Here is a 19,041-nt window from a genome sequence, read left to right as displayed (position 1 = left end):
CAGCCATTTTACTTTCCTCGTGGCATCCCTCTCTCATATCTCAGCTTACTGAACACCAGACCAGGAGAGGGGGTGACTTTTGAAGCATGGAGGTGTCACTCGGAACCGTTTTGGCCCAGTTTGAAGCTATAGACCGCCGGATGTCCTGCATATACCACGACCTGATGGGAGTGTTCAGGGAAAGCTACACGCCAGCACCCTCTACCCTAGAACTGAGAGTGAGCTTGCAGCCACCAATTACCTGCCTACCAGCTCAGCAACCTCTCAAGCAGGAACACAGGGAACTCCCTGTCTACTTGGTCAGCCGACCTAAACTGATAGAAACGGAGCTACAATGGACAGACACGCCTAATGATTCGCTGTCCTTGGTGACTCTGGATGGGGATGCGGCCGGCCCCTCTGGTAGAGCCATCGACCTCAGTTTACCCCTTGATAAGATGAAGGCCTCCTTTCAGTGTCACGAGTTTCACTGTCTTACAGCATTTAGACCCGCTCCGCTACATAACGCAGAGACTGTCAGCTCACAGCAGGGACACACATGCTTCACAGAAGGGAATACTTTGACTGAACCCCACACAGAAGGCTTGGAGAATTCATATGATGCACATAGCACATACTTTCCTTATGTGGAGGAGTCGTTCCGGATTTTCATTTACCTATGTGGCGCTGATACAGAAACGCTCTCATTACCCAGTATACTATGGAGGAGGCTGTGGTGCCGCTACGGAGTAGGCTAGTCATGGTTGCTGTGTCAGAAGCCGGTTTTTTTTTTGCTCAGAGAGGAACTTTATACATTACAGTTATTAGATACACCAATATTCCTGCACCCATGTTGTTATATCCCTTTTATTACGAGGTTTATCAGTACAAGGAATATGTTCATGTTAAGGTTGCGTTGTTTGTTTTATACCTGATCTCATCCCCACACTTTGTATGTCACTAGAAATTCAACTAAGTTTGCACATGTCCCATATTGTGCTTAATATATATTGTAACCCTAAATAACGCTAAATGTCCTCTCTATGGCTGATATTTAGAGTCTTGCCCCATCTTAGCCTGGTGCGACTTCCTGCACAGGGCTCCAAGTTTAAACGGTCCTTTTCCCTTCCTATGTTATGCTACCAGTCTCCTATAAGCAACAATACCGTTAAGTTATATTGTGTATACTTATCTTATCTAACAGGATGTGGTTTTAACAATGTCTACTCTGACTATCTTTTCCTTTTCCCTGGGTACTTAAATTGTCCTTCAGTGTTAAAGACTAGACTAAGTGATGGTTGAAATCTTTATTTTCTTCTAGAATTGCCCCCTTGCAGTTGAAACCTGATTCCTTATGAATCCTATGCATAAAGCTATAAAGTTTAGATAAAGTATATATGTTATGCCACATCATAGCTAGACTATAACTATGTTACATGATTCAAGCTTTTTACCTCCTCGCCTATACGGCAGCCTCTCCATACCCACAAAACATTATATTTATAGTTTTTAGACACGTCTCCCCCAGGCTGCATGCAATCTATTTATGCGCCATCTTAACATTTACGCTATATCCCTTTGCTTAAGTCCAATATAGGCTGTAACTATCGAACCACCCCTCTGCCTTTATATTAGTCACATATACCTGGAATCTTAACTTATGTATTTTATGTCTACCCACAAGCCCAAAAGCTAGAGCAAAGGCTGGATTACTTATACATTACATTACGCCAGACACAACATCTCCTGAACTTATCACTATTTAGCTTCTGGACTCAGGTATAATGGTTCTCTACCCCTATATGGATTCTCTCTATGATGTCTCCTACCAAATTATATTTACTAGTGTAAACATTTGAGCTTATGACTAAGTAGCCTTACTATTAGACCCCTATAAGTTTTATAGCCCCTAAGATATCTATACTCTCCCCACACTCATTAAGGCCCGCCCCCCTAAAATCCCCCCCTAAACTAAAAGTGGCTCTGGCCCACTGATCTCCCCCCCCCCTTAAACCATACCACTACCAGTGAATAATGTTGAGTCTCTTTATTGAATAATTGAACCTATGGGTTCCCTCTATTTAGGGTTCTTCAACTCTTAATACTCCTCTATTCTCCTACACATTATTTGCCTTATCAAATGGACTCCTACATATATACACTCAGGTTATAATGTTCCTTGTTATGTCAAGTAGTGGTTGGTCTATAGTAAAAATTAGAGGTCATTCCTACCCCTGCACGGGTTGTTCACTACAAACTTCATTACCTTTTTCTCACTATTTGCTATAAGTATGTGAATTGCATAATCTCTGTCTTCTATATTGAGTTTTAATACTACTCTGTATTCTGTACTTAACCTGTGCTGCTGGTTCACTGTTTGTTAACCTTTACTTCAACCTCAATAAAAAAATATTTTTCAAAAGTTAAAAAAAAAAAAAAAAAAAAAAAAAATGTAAACATACAAATATTCCAAAATCCAAACTTTTCTGGCCCCCGGCAATTTAAATAAAGGGTTTTGTACGTGTATTTAAAAAAAAAAAAAAAAAATTAGAGGGTTACCTTAAGAAAATGTTTGTTCAACAAGGTTTTATATTACAGCCTCTTGCATGCATTGCGCCTGTCACTGCTGCAGCGGCATTCTGGTTTGAGTCTGTGGAAGAGGCGATTCGCACAGCACCATTGGATGAATCTTTGAGCAAGATTAGAACCCTTAAGCTGGCTAATGCGTTTGTTTCGGATGCCGTAGTGCATTTAACCAAACTTACGGCTAAGAATTCCGGATTCGCCATACAGGCGTGCAGAGCGCTATGGCTTAAATCCTGGTCAGCAGATGTAACTTCTAAGTCTAAACTACTAAACATTCCTTTCAAAGGGCAGACCTTATTCGGGCCCGGCTTGAAGGAAATTATTGCTGACATTACTGGAGGTAAGGGCCACACCCTTCCTCAGGATAGGGCCAAATCAAAGGCCAAACAGTCTAATTTTCGTGCCTTTCGTAATTTTAAGGCAGGAGCAGCATCAACTTCCTCCGCTCCAAAACAGGAAGGAGCTACTGCTCGTTACAGACAGGGTTGGAAAGGCAACCAGTCATGGAACAAGGGCAAGCAGGCCAGAAAGCCTACTTCCGCCCCTAAGACAGCATGAAGACAGGGCCCCCTTTCCGGAGACGGATCTAGTGGGGGGCAGACTTTCTCTCTTCGCCCAGGCTTGGGCAAGAGATGTACAGGATCCCTGGATGTTGGAGATTATATCTCAGGGATACCTTCTGGATTTCAAAACTTCTCCTCCACAAGGGAGGTTTCATCTGTCAAGGTTATCAACAAACCTAGTAAAGAAAGAGGCATTTCTACAATGTGTACAAGACCTCTTAGTGATGGGAGTGATCCACCCAGTTCCGCGAACGGAACAGGGGCAAGGGTTTTATTCAAATCTGTTTGTGGTTCCCAAGAAAGAGGGAACCTTCAGACCAATCTTAGACTTAAAAATCTTAAACAAATTCCTAAGGGTTCCATCGTTCAAGATGGAAACCATTCGGACCATCCTACCCATGATCCAAGAGGGTCAATATATGACCACAGTGGACTTAAAGGATGCCTACCTTCACATACCGATTCACAAAGATCATTATCGGTACCTAAGGTTTGCCTTTCTAGACAGGCATTACCAGTTTGTAGCTCTTCCCTTCGGGTTAGCTACGACCCCGAGAATTTTTACAAAGGTTCTGGGCTCACTTCTGGCGGTACTAAGACCGCGAGGCATAGCGGTGGCTCCGTACCTAGACGACATTCTGATACAAGCGTCAAGTTTTCAAAATGCAAAGTCTCATACAGAGATAGTTCTAGCATTTCTGAGGTCGCATGGGTGGAAAGTGAACGTGGAAAAGAGTTCTCTGTTACCACTAACAAGGGTCCCTTTTCTAGGGACTCTTATAGATTCTGTAGAGATGAAGATTTACCTGACGGAGTCCAGGTTATCAAAGATTCTCAATGCTTGCCGTGTACTTCACTCCATTCCAAGCCCATCAGTAGCTCAGTGCATGGAAGTAATCGGCTTAATGGTTGCGGCAATGGACATAGTGCCATTTGCGCGCCTACATCTCAGACCGCTGCAACTATGCATGCTAAGTCAATGGAACGGGGATTACTCAGATCTGTCCCCTTTGCTAAACCTGGACCAGGAGACCAGAGATTCTCTTCTCTGGTGGTTGTCACGGGTTCATCTGTCCAAAGGAATGACTTTTCGCAGACCAGATTGGATGATTGTAACAACAGATGCCAGCCTACTAGGCTGGGGAGCAGTCTGGAACTCCCTGAAGGCTCAGGGATTGTGGACTCAGGAGGAGAGCCTCCTCCCGATAAACATTCTAGAATTAAGAGCAATATTCAATGCTCTTCTAGCTTGGCCTCAGTTAGCAACACTGAGGTTCATCAGATTTCAGTCGGACAACATCACGACTGTGGCTTACATCAATCATCAAGGGGGAACCAGGAGTTCCCTAGCGATGTTGGAAGTCTCGAAGATAATTCGCTGGGCAGAGTCTCACTCTTGCCACCTGTCAGCGATCTACATCCCAGGCGTGGAGAACTGGGAGGCGGATTTTCTAAGTCGCCAGACCTTTCATCCGGGGGAGTGGGAACTCCACCCGGAGGTATTTGCTCAACTGATTCGTCGTTGGGGCAAACCGGATCTGGATCTCATGGCATCTCGCCAGAACGCCAAGCTTCCTTGTTACGGATCCAGGTCCAGGGACCCGGGTGCGGTGCTGGTAGATGCACTAGCAGCCCCTTGGGTTTTCAACATAGCTTATGTGTTTCCACCTTTTCCGTTGCTACCTCGACTGATTGCCAGGATCAAACAGGAGAGAGCATCAGTGATTCTGATAGCGCCTGCGTGGCCACGCAGGACCTGGTATGCAGACCTAGTGGACATGTCATCCTGTCCACCATGGTCTCTACCCCTGAGGCAGGACCTTCTAATTCAGGGTCCTTTCAACCATCCAAACCTAATTTCTCTGAGGCTGACTGCTTGGAAATTGAACGCTTGATTCTATCAAAACGTGGGTTTTCGGATTCGGTTATTGATACATTAATACAGGCTCGGAAACCTGTTACCAGAAAAATTTACCACAAGATATGGCGTAAATATTTATATTGGTGTGAATCCAAGAGTTACTCATGGAGTAAGGTTAGGATTCCTAGGATATTGTCTTTTCTACAAGAGGGTTTAGAAAAGGGCTTATCCGCTAGTTCACTAAAGGGACAGATTTCTGCTCTGTCTATTCTTTTACACAAGCGTCTGGCAGAGAATCCAGACGTCCAGGCTTTTTGTCAGGCTTTGGCTAGGATTAAGCCTGTGTTTAAAGCTGTTGCTCCTCCGTGGAGCTTAAACTTGGTTCTTAAAGTTCTTCAGGGTATTCCGTTTGAACCCCTTCATTCCATTGATATTAAGCTTTTATCTTGGAAAGTTCTGTTTTTGATGGCTATTTCCTCGGCTCGAAGAGTCTCTGAGTTATCTGCCTTACATTGTGATTCTCCTTATCTGATCTTTCATTCAGACAAGGTAGTCCTGCGTACTAAACCTGGGTTTTTACCTAAGGTTGTTTCTAACAGGAATATCAATCAAGAGATTGTTGTTCCATCGTTATGCCCTAATCCTTCTTTGCATAATCTAGACGTGGTTCGTGCCCTGAAGTTCTACTTACAGGCAACTAAAGATTTTCGACAAACTTCTTCTCTGTTTGTCGTTTACTCTGGACAGAGGAGAGGTCAAAAGGCTTCGGCTACCTCTCTCTCTTTTTGGCTTCGTAGCATAATACGCTTAGCCTACGAGACTGCTGGACAGCAGCCTCCTGAAAAAATTACAGCTCATTCCACTAGAGCTGTGGCTTCCACCTGGGCCTTTAAGAATGAGGCCTCTGTTGAACAGATTTGCAAGGCTGCAACTTGGTCTTCACTTCATACTTTTTCCAAATTTTACAAATTTGACACTTTTGCTTCTTCGGAGGCTGTTTTTGGGAGAAAGGTTCTACAGGCAGTGGTTCCTTCTGTTTAATGTTCCTGCCTTGTCCCTCCCATCATCCGTGTACTTTAGCTTTGGTATTGGTATCCCATAAGTAATGGATGACCCGTGGACTGAACACACTTAACAAGAGAAAACATAATTTATGCTTACCTGATAAATTTATTTCTCTTGTAGTGTGTTCAGTCCACGGCCCGCCCTGTCTTTTTGAGGCAGGTTCTAAATTTTAAATTATAACTCCAGTCACCACTGCACCCTATAGTTTCTCCTTTCTCGTCTTGTTTCGGTCGAATGACTGGATATGACATGTGAGGGGAGGAGCTATATAGCAGCTCTGCTTGGGTGATCCTCTTGCAACTTCCTGTTGGGAAGGAGAATATATCCCATAAGTAATGGATGACCCGTGGACTGAACACACTACAAGAGAAATACATTTATCAGGTAAGCATAAATTATGTTTTTATTTGGGTGAATTTGTTAAAGAGGAAGAACCAAATATTGAGTTCAAGGCTTATGGATAAGATCTTCTCAAACTCGATCTTAATAGCCTCCCAAAATTTCTGGGCGGTTGGGCATGTCCTCCAAATATGTGTGGGGGTGCCGATTGCTGTACAGCCTTTCCAACATTCCGGTGTGAGCGTGGGGAGGATGGTGTGTAGGCGGTGTGGGGTGTAGTACCACCTATATAATAGTTTAACGTTCATTTCCATTACATATATGGACGATGAGGATTTTGTCATGGTGGATAAAAAATGTTGCCACTCTTTTTGGGTTTGAATGTCACCTATTTCTCCCTCCCATTTCTGAGTGTATGAAGGTAGGGATGCATTGTATGGTTGCATTAGTAATTTATGTGAGAGAGTTAGAAAACCCCTGTTGTGTATCATAAATACAACTACTCTCAAAACTGGTTAGGGAGCGTACAAGTTGTGCTTTTTGAGGGTGTTTGGAGAAAAAGTCAGCGAGTTGCTGGTGTCTAAACCAGTTTATGTGTGTATCTCCAGGAATGGAGGATATTTTTTTTTTATATGGAGTGCGACTTCGCTTTGAGTGTCACTGTGCACCATAGTCTTTCTGCTTAGTTTTTCTCATTATATTGCACTATATTCAAGTTTTTTTGTGATGTTAACTCTTATCCATCAACTAAAATGTCTTCCCTCTTTCCATATTTAGGTTATTGTTACCATGATTGACAAATTGAGAACCTGAAGTTCTCTGTAGACATCATCATAGCCAATTGCTTGTGGAATCACTTGAGATCAACAAGTAGAGAAGATGCTGAATGAAACCTCAGAGGACTACATGACTGGAGAGGTAAGTGGCCACTATGGTGTGGGTGACTGGTACTGAGCAGATTGAGCACGAACCAATCAAAACTGAAGAGAATTGAGTTGTCCGAACACATAACAAGTTAGCTAGAAGGATTTTGCTTGTAAGAGTTATGATACTACTAGTGCTCCCTTCTTTTCATTGAAATGTAACACACGTAAAAAAGAATTTAACTTTTTATTATTATTGTATACAGCTTTGAGTGATCAGCAGTGTTACAAAGTAGTGGGTCTTGCACAATCCGTAGCTCTTGAATAGTAATCTGGCCCTTTGTTTTTAAATTTAGTTTAGTTAAATGGATTACCTTGTATCTAAGCCTCTTCTGACAGCCCCCTGATCACATGACTTTTTATTTATTATCTATTGACTTGCATTTAAGCCAATTAGTGTCGTGTCATCCACAACCCACGGGCTTCAACACAATGTTGTCTGTATGGCCCACATGAACTAGCAGTCTCTTGTTGTGAAAAGCAAATTAAAAATGCATGTGATAAGAGGCTGTCTGTAGTGGCTTAGAAACAGGCAGAAATATAGAGGTTTAAATGTTATAAAGTATATTAATATATCAATGTTGGTTGTGCAAAGCTAGGGAATGGGTAGTAAAGGTGTTGTCTATCTTTTTAAACAATAACAATTTTGGTGTTGAATGTCCCTTTAATTCAATGTTGTAAATCATTGACTGATCGCAATAATATTTAATCTAACCAAAAAACACACGGTTTATAAAAACACTTAAACATTACTTTTGGGTGCCCAAACCTTAAAGGACTACTAAACACAAATTGTAAACTACATGATTTTGAACCTTCATATCTGAGAATCATTTTGCAATGGAAACTGCAGCTTTATTTTGTCAAATGAGTATATTGTTTTATGATTATTCATTTCACTGATTTCCCTGTCCCCCAGAACAAAATAATCCTTGCTAACCAATCACAAACTAATATTCAGATAAGTCTGTTAGTTGAGAGAGACTGGGGAAGGCTGCCCTTATCTCTTCACTTAAAGGGACACTAAACCCCAAAAAATTGTTTCATAATTCAGGTAGAGAATACAATTTTAAATAACTTTCCAAATTACTTCTATTATCTAATTTGCTTCATTCTTTAGATATCATTTGTAAGAAATAGCAATGCACATGGGTGAGCCAATCACACGAGGTATCTATGTGCATCTACCAATCAGCAGCTACTGAGCATATCTAGATATGCTTTTTAGCAAAGCATATCAAGAGAATGAAACAAATTAGATAATAGAAGCAAATTAAAAAGTTGTTTAAAATTGCTTGCTCTTTCTAAATCATGAAAGAAAAAAATTTGGGTTTAATGTCCCTTTGGGACATGAAACCCAAATTTTTTCTTTCATGATTCAGATAGAGCATGCAATTTTAAGCAACTTTCTAATTTATGCCTATGATAATTTTTTTGTTCTCTTGCTATCTTTATTTAAAAATGCAGGCATTTAAGGTAAGGAGCCGGCCCATTTTTGGTTCAGTACCTGGGTAGAGCTTGCTGATTAGTTTGCTACATTTAGCCACCAATCAGGAAGCGCTGCCCAGGTTCTAAACCAAAAATGGGCCGGCTCCTAAGCTTACATTCCTGCTTTTTTCTAAAAAAAGATAGCATGAGAACAAATAAAAATGTATAATAGGAGTAAATTAGAAAGTTGCTTAAAATCGCATGCTCTGTCTGAATCATGGAAGAAAAAAATGTGGGTTTAGAATCCTTTAAGGTGGTTTAGCACTGATTCAACTTAGTTACTATTGCAAAGAATGATTTTCCTATAATGATTGTTAATGCAAAACTTATAAAACAAAAGCTTACATAAATTGCCTAAAAGTATTAACCCAAACCTCCCTGGGAGAAAGTAAAATAATCAAATATTTTACAGCAAAAGGCAGCAAAATAAATAATGAATGTATATTGCAATAATTAAACATTTTATGTGTTGTTGAAATTTCAAGTTTAATGGTCCTTTTAACCCTTTAAGTGCTAAGCATTTTCCCACCTGGGTGCTAAGCTTGATTTTAGGGTTTTTTATTTTTTAAATATTTTTTTTATTATTCCCCCCCCCCCCAGATCCCAGAGACTTATACCGTTGGAAAGGTTTGGCGGTCTGTAGCTGCTTAGATGCCTGAGATACAGGCATCTAAACAGCTTGCCCCATTTCCTTATACTGTCTATTGTGAATTTTAAATAAAGTTGCGCTGTGACGTCATCACAGAAAACGTGAAGCCCTGGTGATGCCTGTCACTATAAAGGCCCGATCACCGGGGTAGGAGCAGGTGGGAGCCCCCAGATCTCCCTCAAGGTGGGAGAGTGCTAGTGACGGCTCTGAGCCATCGTTAGCATCTGACTGAGACAATTTGCAACGGCTCAGAGCCGTCGTTAGCACTCAAGGAGTTAAAGATTAAAAATAAAACCAGCCAAGAAGAGTTATTAACCCCTTGAGTGCTAATGACGGCTCTGAGCCGTCACAGAGTTTCCCACTCTGGTGCTAATGACAGCTCAGAGCCATCACTAGCACTCTCCCAACTTGAGGGAGATCTGTGGCCTCCCACCTGCTCCTCGGTGCTGCATAATGAAAGGCATCGCCGGGGCTTCCGTTTTGCATGGTGACATCACGCGCAATAAACGCGATGACGTCACCGCGCAACAATGTTAAATATAGGAGCAGGGGGCATGCTGCTTAGAAGCCTGTATCTCAGGGATCTAAGCAGCTACAGACCCCCAAGACCCACCGTTGGAAAGGTAATCGCCTAACCTTTCCAACGGTGCAAGTCTTGGGGAAATAAATTTAAAAAAAAAGAGTAAAAAAAAATATTTTAAAAAAATATTAAAAATAAAAAACCCTTTAAGAAAACCTTAGCACCCAGGTGGGAAAATGCTTAGCACTCAAAGGGTTAAATTAAAGTTTAATAGGAAAAGGTAACACTACAGGGAACATTATTACATTTACAGGTACAAAATAAATGGGAAACAGATTAACTAAATGTACTAAACTTACAGTCTCTGTCTGTCCATATACTATCCTGAAGCACGGATCAGCTGCCGGCGTAGTAGGAGGGGCTACAGCCAGGCTTCTTTTGCAGAGCAATCTCAAGAAACTGTTTTCTCTGCATTGACTCCATTCAAAGATACATAGTTTTGTTCTGCACAGCCACTTAAAGGGACAGTAAAGTCATAATTAGATCTTCGTGATTGAGACAGAGCATACAATTTTAAACAACTTTTCAATTTACTTCTTTTATTTAATTTGCTTCCTTCTCTGGTTATCCTTTGCTGAAAGGTTTATCTAGGAAAGCTCAAGAGCAGCAAAGAACCTAGGTTCTAGCTGCTGATTGGTGGCTGCATGTTTATGACAAATGTCATTGGCTCACCCATGTGTTAAGTTAGAAACCAGAAGTGCACTGCTGTTACCTCAACAAATGATACCAAGAGAATGAAACACATTTGATCATAAAATTAAACTGGAAAGTTGTTTCAGCTAGTATGTTCTACCTAAATCATGAAAGAAAAATTTTGGGTTTCACGTCCTTCTTTTAGAACCAATAGCCAATCCCAATACTGCTGTGTGTGTCAGACACCCCAGGGAGACATAACTGGACCAATGTCAATTTTCCTTGTTGCCAGATCCTCACCTTAGAGACAAGCTCCTCTTGGCAACGGAACACTCCTGAGGACTGGAGAGAGATAAAGGTGTAGACCTGCCCATTTCCCATATACAGCACACAAACGGCACCCAACTTTATGTCTAGGTGTTTACAACCCTTTGTTCATTGTAACAAAATCCATTACAGGTACTAAAGTAAAGGAACACTCAATCAAAATTAAACTTTCATTATTCAGATAGAACATGCCATTTCTCCAACATAGGTGTGTCCGGTCCACGGCGTCATCCTTACTTGTGGGATATTCTCTTCCCCAACAGGAAATGGCAAAGAGCCCAGCAAAGCTGGTCACATGATCCCTCCTAGGCTCCGCCTACCCCAGTCATTCTCTTTGCCGTTGTACAGGCAACATCTCCACGGAGATGGCTTAGAGTTTTTTAGTGTTTAACTGTAGTTTTTATTATTCAATCAAGAGTTTGTTATTTTAAAATAGTGCTGGTATGTACTATTTACTCAGAAACAGAAAAGAGATGAAGATTTCTGTTTGTATGAGGAAAATGATTTTAGCAACCGTTACTAAAATCCATGGCTGTTCCACACAGGACTGTTGAGAGGAATTAACTTCAGTTGGGGGAACAGTGAGCAGTCTCTTGCTGCTTGAGGTATGACACATTCTAACAAGACGAGGTAATGCTGGAAGCTGTCATTTTCCCTATGGGATCCGGTAAGCCATGTTTATTAAGATAGTAAATAAGGGCTTCACAAGGGCTTATTAAGACTGTAGACTTTTTCTGGGCTAAATCGATTCATTATTAACACATATTTAGCCTTGAGGAATCATTTAATCTGGGTATTTTGATAAGATTATATCGGCAGGCACTTTTTTAGACACCTTATTCTTTAGGGGCTTTCCCAAATCATAGGCAGAGCCTCATTTTCGCGCCGGTGTTGCGCACTTGTTTTTGAGAGGCATGACATGCAGTCGCATGTGTGAGGAGCTCTGATACATAGATAAGACTTTCTGAAGGCGTCATTTGGTATCGTATTCCTCTTTGGGCTTGGTTGGGTCTCAGCAAAGCAGATACCAGGGACTGTAAAGGGGTTAAAGTTAAAAACGGCTCCGGTTCCGTTATTTTAAGGGTTAAAGCTTCCAAATTTGGTGTGCAATACTTTTAAGGCTTTAAGACACTGTGGTGAAATTTTGGTGAATTTTGAACAATTCCTTCATATTTTTTCGCAATTGCAGTAATAAAGTGTGTTCAGTTTAAAATTTAAAGTGACAGTAACGGTTTTATTTTAAAACGTTTTTTGTACTTTGTTATCAAGTTTATGCCTGTTTAACATGTCTGAACTACCAGATAGATTGTGTTCTGAATGTGGGGAAGCCAGAGTTCCTTCTCATTTAAATAAATGTGATTTATGTGACAATGACAATGATGCCCAAGATGATTCCTCAAGTGAGGGGAGTAAGCATGGTACTGCATCATTCCCTCCTTCGTCTACACGAGTCTTGCCCACTCAGGAGGCCCCTAGTACATCTAGCGCGCCAATACTCCTTACTATGCAACAATTAACGGCTGTAATGGATAATTCTGTCAAAAACATTTTAGCCAAAATGCACACTTATCAGCGTAAGCGCGACTGCTCTGTTTTAGATACTGAAGAGCATGATGACGCTGATAATAATGGTTCTGAAGGGCCCCTAAACCAGTCTGATGGGGCCAGGGAGGTTTTGTCTGAGGGAGAAATTACAGATTCAGGGAACATTTCTCAACAAGCTGAACCTGATGTGATTACGTTTAAATTTAAGTTGGAACATCTCCGCGCTCTGCTTAAGGAGGTATTATCCACTCTGGATGATTGTGACAATTTGGTCATCCCAGAGAAGCTATGTAAAATGGACAAGTTCCTAGAGGTCCCGGGGCTCCCAGAAGCTTTTCCTATACCCAAGCGGGTGGCGGACATTGTAAATAAAGAATGGGAAAGGCCCGGTATTCCTTTCGTCCCTCCCCCCATATTTAAAAAATTGTTTCCTATGGTCGACACCAGAAAGGACTTATGGCAGACAGTCCCCAAGGTCGAGGGAGCGGTTTCCACTTTAAACAAACGCACCACTATACCCATAGAAGATAGTTGTGCTTTCAAAGATCCTATGGATAAAAAATTAGAAGGTTTACTTAAAAAGATGTTTGTTCAGCAGGGTTACCTTCTACAACCAATTTCATGCATTGTCCCTGTCGCTACAGCCGCATGTTTCTGGTTCAATGAGCTGGTAAAGGCGGTCGATAGTGATTCTCCTCCTTATGAGGAGATTATGGACAGAATCAATGCTCTCAAATTGGCTAATTCTTTCACCCTAGACGCCACTTTGCAATTGGCTAGGTTAGCGGCTAAGAATTCTGGGTTTGCTATTGTGGCGCGCAGAGCGCTTTGGTTGAAATCTTGGTCAGCTGATGCGTCTTCCAAGAACAAGCTACTTAACATTCCTTTCAAGGGGAAAACGCTGTTTGGCCCTGACTTGAAAGAGATTATCTCTGATATCACTGGGGGTAAGGGCCATGCCCTTCCTCAGGATCGGCCTTTCAAGGCCAAAAATAAACCTAATTTTCGTCCCTTTCGTAGAAACGGACCAGCCCAAAGTGCTACGTCCTCTAAGCAAGAGGGTAATACTTCTCAAGCCAAGCAAGCTTGGAGACCAATGCAAGGCTGGAACAAGGGAAAGCAGGCCAAGAAACCTGCCACTGCTACCAAGACAGCGTGAAATGTTGGCCCCCGATCCGGGACCGGATCTGGTGGGGGGCAGACTCTCTCTCTTCGCTCAGGCTTGGGCAAGAGATGTTCTGGATCCTTGGACACTAGAAATAGTCTCCCAAGGTTATCTTCTGGAATTCTAGGGGCTTCCCCCAAGGGGGAGGTTCCACAGGTCTCAGTTGTCTTCAGACCACATAAAAAGACAGGCATTCTTACATTGTGTAGAAGACCTGTTAACAATGGGAGTGATTCATCCTGTTCCATTAGGAGAACAAGGGATGGGGTTCTACTCCAATCTGTTCATAGTTCCCAAAAAAGAGGGAACGTTCAGACCAATCTTAGATCTCAAGATCTTAAACAAGTTTCTCAAGGTTCCATCGTTCAAGATGGAAACCATTCGAACAATTCTTCCTTCTATCCAGGAAGGTCAATTCATGACCACGGTGGATTTAAAGGATGCGTATCTACATATTCCTATCCACAAGGAACATCATCGGTTCCTAAGGTTCGCATTCCTGGACAAGCATTACCAGTTTGTGGCGCTTCCTTTCGGATTAGCCACTGCTCCAAGGATTTTCACAAAGGTACTAGGGTCCCTTCTAGCTGTGCTAAGACCAAGGGGCATTGCTGTAGTACCTTACTTGGACGACATTCTGATTCAAGCGTCGTCCCTTCCTCAAGCAAAGGCTCACACGGACATCGTCCTGGCCTTTCTCAGATCTCACGGATGGAAAGTGAACGTGGAAAAGAGTTCTCTATCTCCGTCGACAAGGGTTCCCTTCTTGGGAACAATAATAGACTCCTTAGAAATGAGGATTTTTCTGACAGAGGCCAGAAAAACAAGACTTCTAGACTCTTGTCGGATACTTCATTCCGTTCCTCTTCCTTCCATAGCGCAGTGCATGGAAGTGATAGGTTTGATGGTAGCGGCAATGGACATAGTTCCTTTTGCGCGCATTCATCTAAGACCATTACAACTGTGCATGCTCAGTCAGTGGAATGGGGACTATACAGACTTGTCTCCGAGGATACAAGTAAATCAGAGGACCAGGGACTCACTTCGTTGGTGGCTGTCCCTGGACAACCTGTCACAAGGGATGACCTTCCGCAGACCAGAGTGGGTCATTGTCACGACCGACGCCAGTCTGATGGGCTGGGGCGCGGTCTGGGGATCCCTGAAAGCTCAGGGTCTTTGGTCTCGGGAAGAATCTCTTCTACCGATAAATATTCTGGAACTGAGAGCGATATTCAATGCTCTCAAGGCTTGGCCTCAGCTAGCGATGGCCAAGTTCATACGGTTTCAATCAGACAACATGACAACTGTTGCATACATCAACCATCAGTGGGGAACAAGGAGTTCCCTGGCGATGGAAGAAGTGACCAAAATCATTCAATGGGCGGAGTCTCACTCCTGCCACCTGTCTGCAATCCACATCCCAGGAGTGGAAAATTGGGAAGCGGATTTTCTGAGTCGTCAGACATTGCATCCGGGGGAGTGGGAACTCCATCCGGAAATCTTTGTCCAAATCACTCAACTGTGGGGCATTCCAGACATGGATCTGATGGCCTCTCGTCAGAACTTCAAAGTTCCTTGCTACGGGTCCAGATCCAGGGATCCCAAGGCGGCTCTAGTGGATGCACTAGTAGCACCTTGGACCTTCAATCTAGCTTATGTATTCCCGCCGTTTCCTCTCATCCCCAGGCTGGTAGCCAGGATCAATCAGGAGAGGGCGTCGGTGATCTTGATAGCTCCTGCGTGGCCACGCAGGACTTGGTATGCAGATCTGGTGAATATGTCATCGGCTCCACCATGGAAGCTACCTTTGAGACGAGACCTTCTTGTTCAAGGTCCGTTCGAACATCCGAATCTGGTCTCACTCCAGCTGACTGCTTGGAGATTGAACGCTTGATCTTATCGAAGCGAGGGTTCTCAGATTCTGTTATCGATACTCTTGTTCAGGCCAGAAAGCCTGTAACTAGAAAGATTTACCACAAAATTTGGAAAAAATATATCTGTTGGTGTGAATCTAAAGGATTCCCTTGGGACAAGGTTAAGATTCCTAAGATTCTATCCTTCCTTCAAGAAGGATTGGAAAAAGGATTATCTGCAAGTTCCCTGAAGGGACAGATTTCTGCCTTGTCTGTGTTACTTCACAAAAAGCTGGCAGCTGTGCCAGATGTTCAAGCCTTTGTTCAGGCTCTGGTTAGAATCAAGCCTGTTTACAAACCTTTGACTCCTCCTTGGAGTCTCAACTTAGTTCTTTCAGTTCTTCAGGGGGTTCCGTTTGAACCCTTACATTCCGTTGATATTAAGTTATTATCTTGGAAAGTTTTGTTTTTGGTTGCAATTTCTTCTGCTAGAAGAGTTTCAGAATTATCTGCTCTGCAGTGTTCTCCTCCTTATCTGGTGTTCCATGCAGATAAGGTGGTTTTACGTACTAAACCTGGTTTTCTTCCAAAAGTTGTTTCTAACAAAAACATTAACCAGGAGATTATCGTACCTTCTCTGTGCCAGAAACCAGTTTCAAAGAAGGAACGTTTGTTGCACAATTTGGATGTTGTTCGCGCTCTAAAATTCTATTTAGACGCTACAAAGGATTTTAGACAAACATCTTCCTTGTTTGTTGTTTATTCCGGTAAAAGGAGAGGTCAAAAAGCAACTTCTACCTCTCTCTCTTTTTGGATTAAAAGCATCATCAGATTGGCTTACGAGACTGCCGGACGGCAGCCTCCCGAAAGAATCACAGCTCATTCCACTAGGGCTGTGGCTTCCACATGGGCCTTCAAGAACGAGGCTTCTGTTGATCAGATATGTAGGGCAGCGACTTGGTCTTCACTGCACACTTTTACCAAATTTTACAAGTTTGATACTTTTGCTTCTTCTGAGGCTATTTTTGGGAGAAAGGTTTTGCAAGCCGTGGTGCCTTCCATCTAGGTGACCTGATTTGCTCCCTCCCATCATCCGTGTCCTAAAGCTTTGGTATTGGTTCCCACAAGTAAGGATGACGCCGTGGACCGGACACACCTATGTTGGAGAAAACAGAATTTATGTTTACCTGATAAATTACTTTCTCCAACGGTGTGTCCGGTCCACGGCCCGCCCTGGTTTTTTAATCAGGTCTGATAATTTATTTTCTTTAACTACAGTCACCACGGTATCATATGGTTTCTCCTATGCAAATATTCCTCCTTAACGTCGGTCGAATGACTGGGGTAGGCGGAGCCTAGGAGGGATCATGTGACCAGCTTTGCTGGGCTCTTTGCCATTTCCTGTTGGGGAAGAGAATATCCCACAAGTAAGGATGACGCCGTGGACCGGACACACCGTTGGAGAAAGTAATTTATCAGGTAAACATAAATTCTGTTTTTAAACAACTTTCCAATATATTAACTAAATGTGCACAGTCTTTTTATATTTACTGAGCATGTGCAAGAGTAAGTGTGTATGCATATTCTGAATGGCTGATGGCTGTCACATGGTACGTGTATGCATTTGTGAATGGCTGATGGCTGTCACATGATACAGGGGGAGTGGAAAAAGACAACTTTTAAAATTGTCAGAAAAAAAAGTCTACTGCTCATTTGAAGTTCAGACTAAGTGCTATTGCATTGTCTTGTTATCTTGCATTTGTTGATTATGCAAATCTACTGTGTTGACTGGTCCTTTAACCATTTACCATAAGACAAGGGCTTGGCTGGTTTGTCACACTGAGTCTCTCTCTTTTTTTATGTTTAGGGACAAATGGAGTTTGATGAAGTTGCTATTTATTTCTCCAAGGAGGAGTGGTGCTGCTTGAACGAAGAACAGAAACAGCTTTATAGGGATGTGATGATGGAGAACTATTATATCCTTAAGTCTTTAGGTAAGAAATGCTTGTTGTCATTATGTTATTGTCATTATGGCTGAAAAGATCCCAGAACTGCCCGTCTCTGTCATTAGCTTGTATAATAAAAATAAAAAAACAAGGGATTCATTCCAACAAGATGTTTCAGAGTATTCCAAAAGCATAGATGGTTGGGAGGTTCTGCGTTATAGCTAATAGGATAAAGAAGAAAACACTGTTTAGGGCGTTACAGTCAGTTATATTATGCACAAAATGAAATGTATCGTAAAAACTTGTATTTACACAATCTTTCTGCTGCCTTGCATTGAAGGGACATAAAACCCCTGATTTTGATCTGCAATGAAGGGCTAGATTACAAGTTAAGCGCAGATTTATGTTTACGCAAGCACGATATTTGTGATTAGCATGGTAATACCAGAACATATGTGTGCTGGTATTACAAGTTAAGAGCAATGCGAACACGAGCTGGTGTTAGCATTGCTGGAAGCCAATCGCTTAAGGGAGCGTGCTTCCATAGGCTCCAATGCGAGCCTTGCTTTCATGCCGGCAGATGCACACAAACACTTTGCACAGAGGGCAACTCGCACAGTGTTGGGCAGCAATAAATATATATATACTTATATACATATATATTTATGTGTCTGCTCATCTTGAATTTCCAGCCCTATTCAGTGGGTTTCCCAGCCTAAACCCCATCAACAGTGCTAAACTGGGAGCTTCTGAGTAAGTTTTTAAAAGGTTTTATACTGGATCTCTAGATCAGTATCTGTGCATATTCTTCTTTATAGTAGTGTCAGTTATATGAAAATTGGTGATTACTGTCCCTTTAAATGGATATCTGAGAGTTTTTAGAAAGACCTTTAGCAAGAGCGCAGGAAGATGCGGGAACCTCAAGGGCAAATATAAGTTATTTTTTTTTTATTATTTTTTTTAAAACAATGTTAAATGCATAGCAACATTTTTATTTCTAATGTTTACTGTCCCTTTAAAACTTTTAACACTAGTAATAGAAGTCTGTTTGGTTGGATTTTCAAAATTAAGTCACTGGTTGTGCAAGTGAGAAAAAAATAAAATATCCATTTTGGCCCCTAAATTGAAATGTTTAAAGGATCTTTTTTTTTTTTTTTTTCTGACAAATTTATTTTTTCTCCCATTTTCTGGCCCCCTGTATCATGTGACAGACAGCAGCCAATCACAGACTAGTATACTAGAATGATATAAATAGAATGCACCTAGTGCTCATCTGCATGTGATTAGGACCTATTTGCTACTCCATATATACCTGTGCTTAGCTGGTCTACCCTATGAGGTGCATTCTATTTATATTGTTCTAGTGTTTCTGAAGTGTCTAGCTGGACATCGTAGAAGAGCTGCCTCAGTGAGATTTCTGCCAGTTTCTTTCCCCCTTCTCACTATTGCGAGTGTATCAGTGACTTTGGAGTGGTGCTCGTTATATATCACTTGTCTTTACACCACATTTTACATTATTTTTTTATATTGTATTTTGTA

General features: G+C 41.9%; 1 protein-coding gene across 2 annotated transcripts in view; it reads left to right on the top strand.

The window, feature by feature from the left end:
* The window catches only part of LOC128666915 (zinc finger protein 501), an 85,349-nt gene that overhangs the window by 23,868 nt on the left and 42,440 nt on the right, over positions 1-19,041 (top strand). For both annotated transcript variants that reach the window (XM_053721731.1, XM_053721730.1), the window contains exons 2-3: positions 7,171-7,311; positions 17,424-17,550. In XM_053721731.1, the coding sequence (XP_053577706.1) occupies positions 7,273-7,311; positions 17,424-17,550 (166 nt within the window). In that variant the 5' untranslated portion in view covers positions 7,171-7,272. The remainder of the gene's footprint in view (positions 1-7,170; positions 7,312-17,423; positions 17,551-19,041) is intronic.

The sequence above is a fragment of the Bombina bombina genome, chromosome 7, assembly GCF_027579735.1.
Source record: "Bombina bombina isolate aBomBom1 chromosome 7, aBomBom1.pri, whole genome shotgun sequence".
Taxonomy (NCBI): Eukaryota; Metazoa; Chordata; class Amphibia; order Anura; family Bombinatoridae; genus Bombina; species Bombina bombina.
Note: the sequence above shows the minus strand (reverse complement) of the source record. Positions and strands in the feature narration are given on the sequence as shown.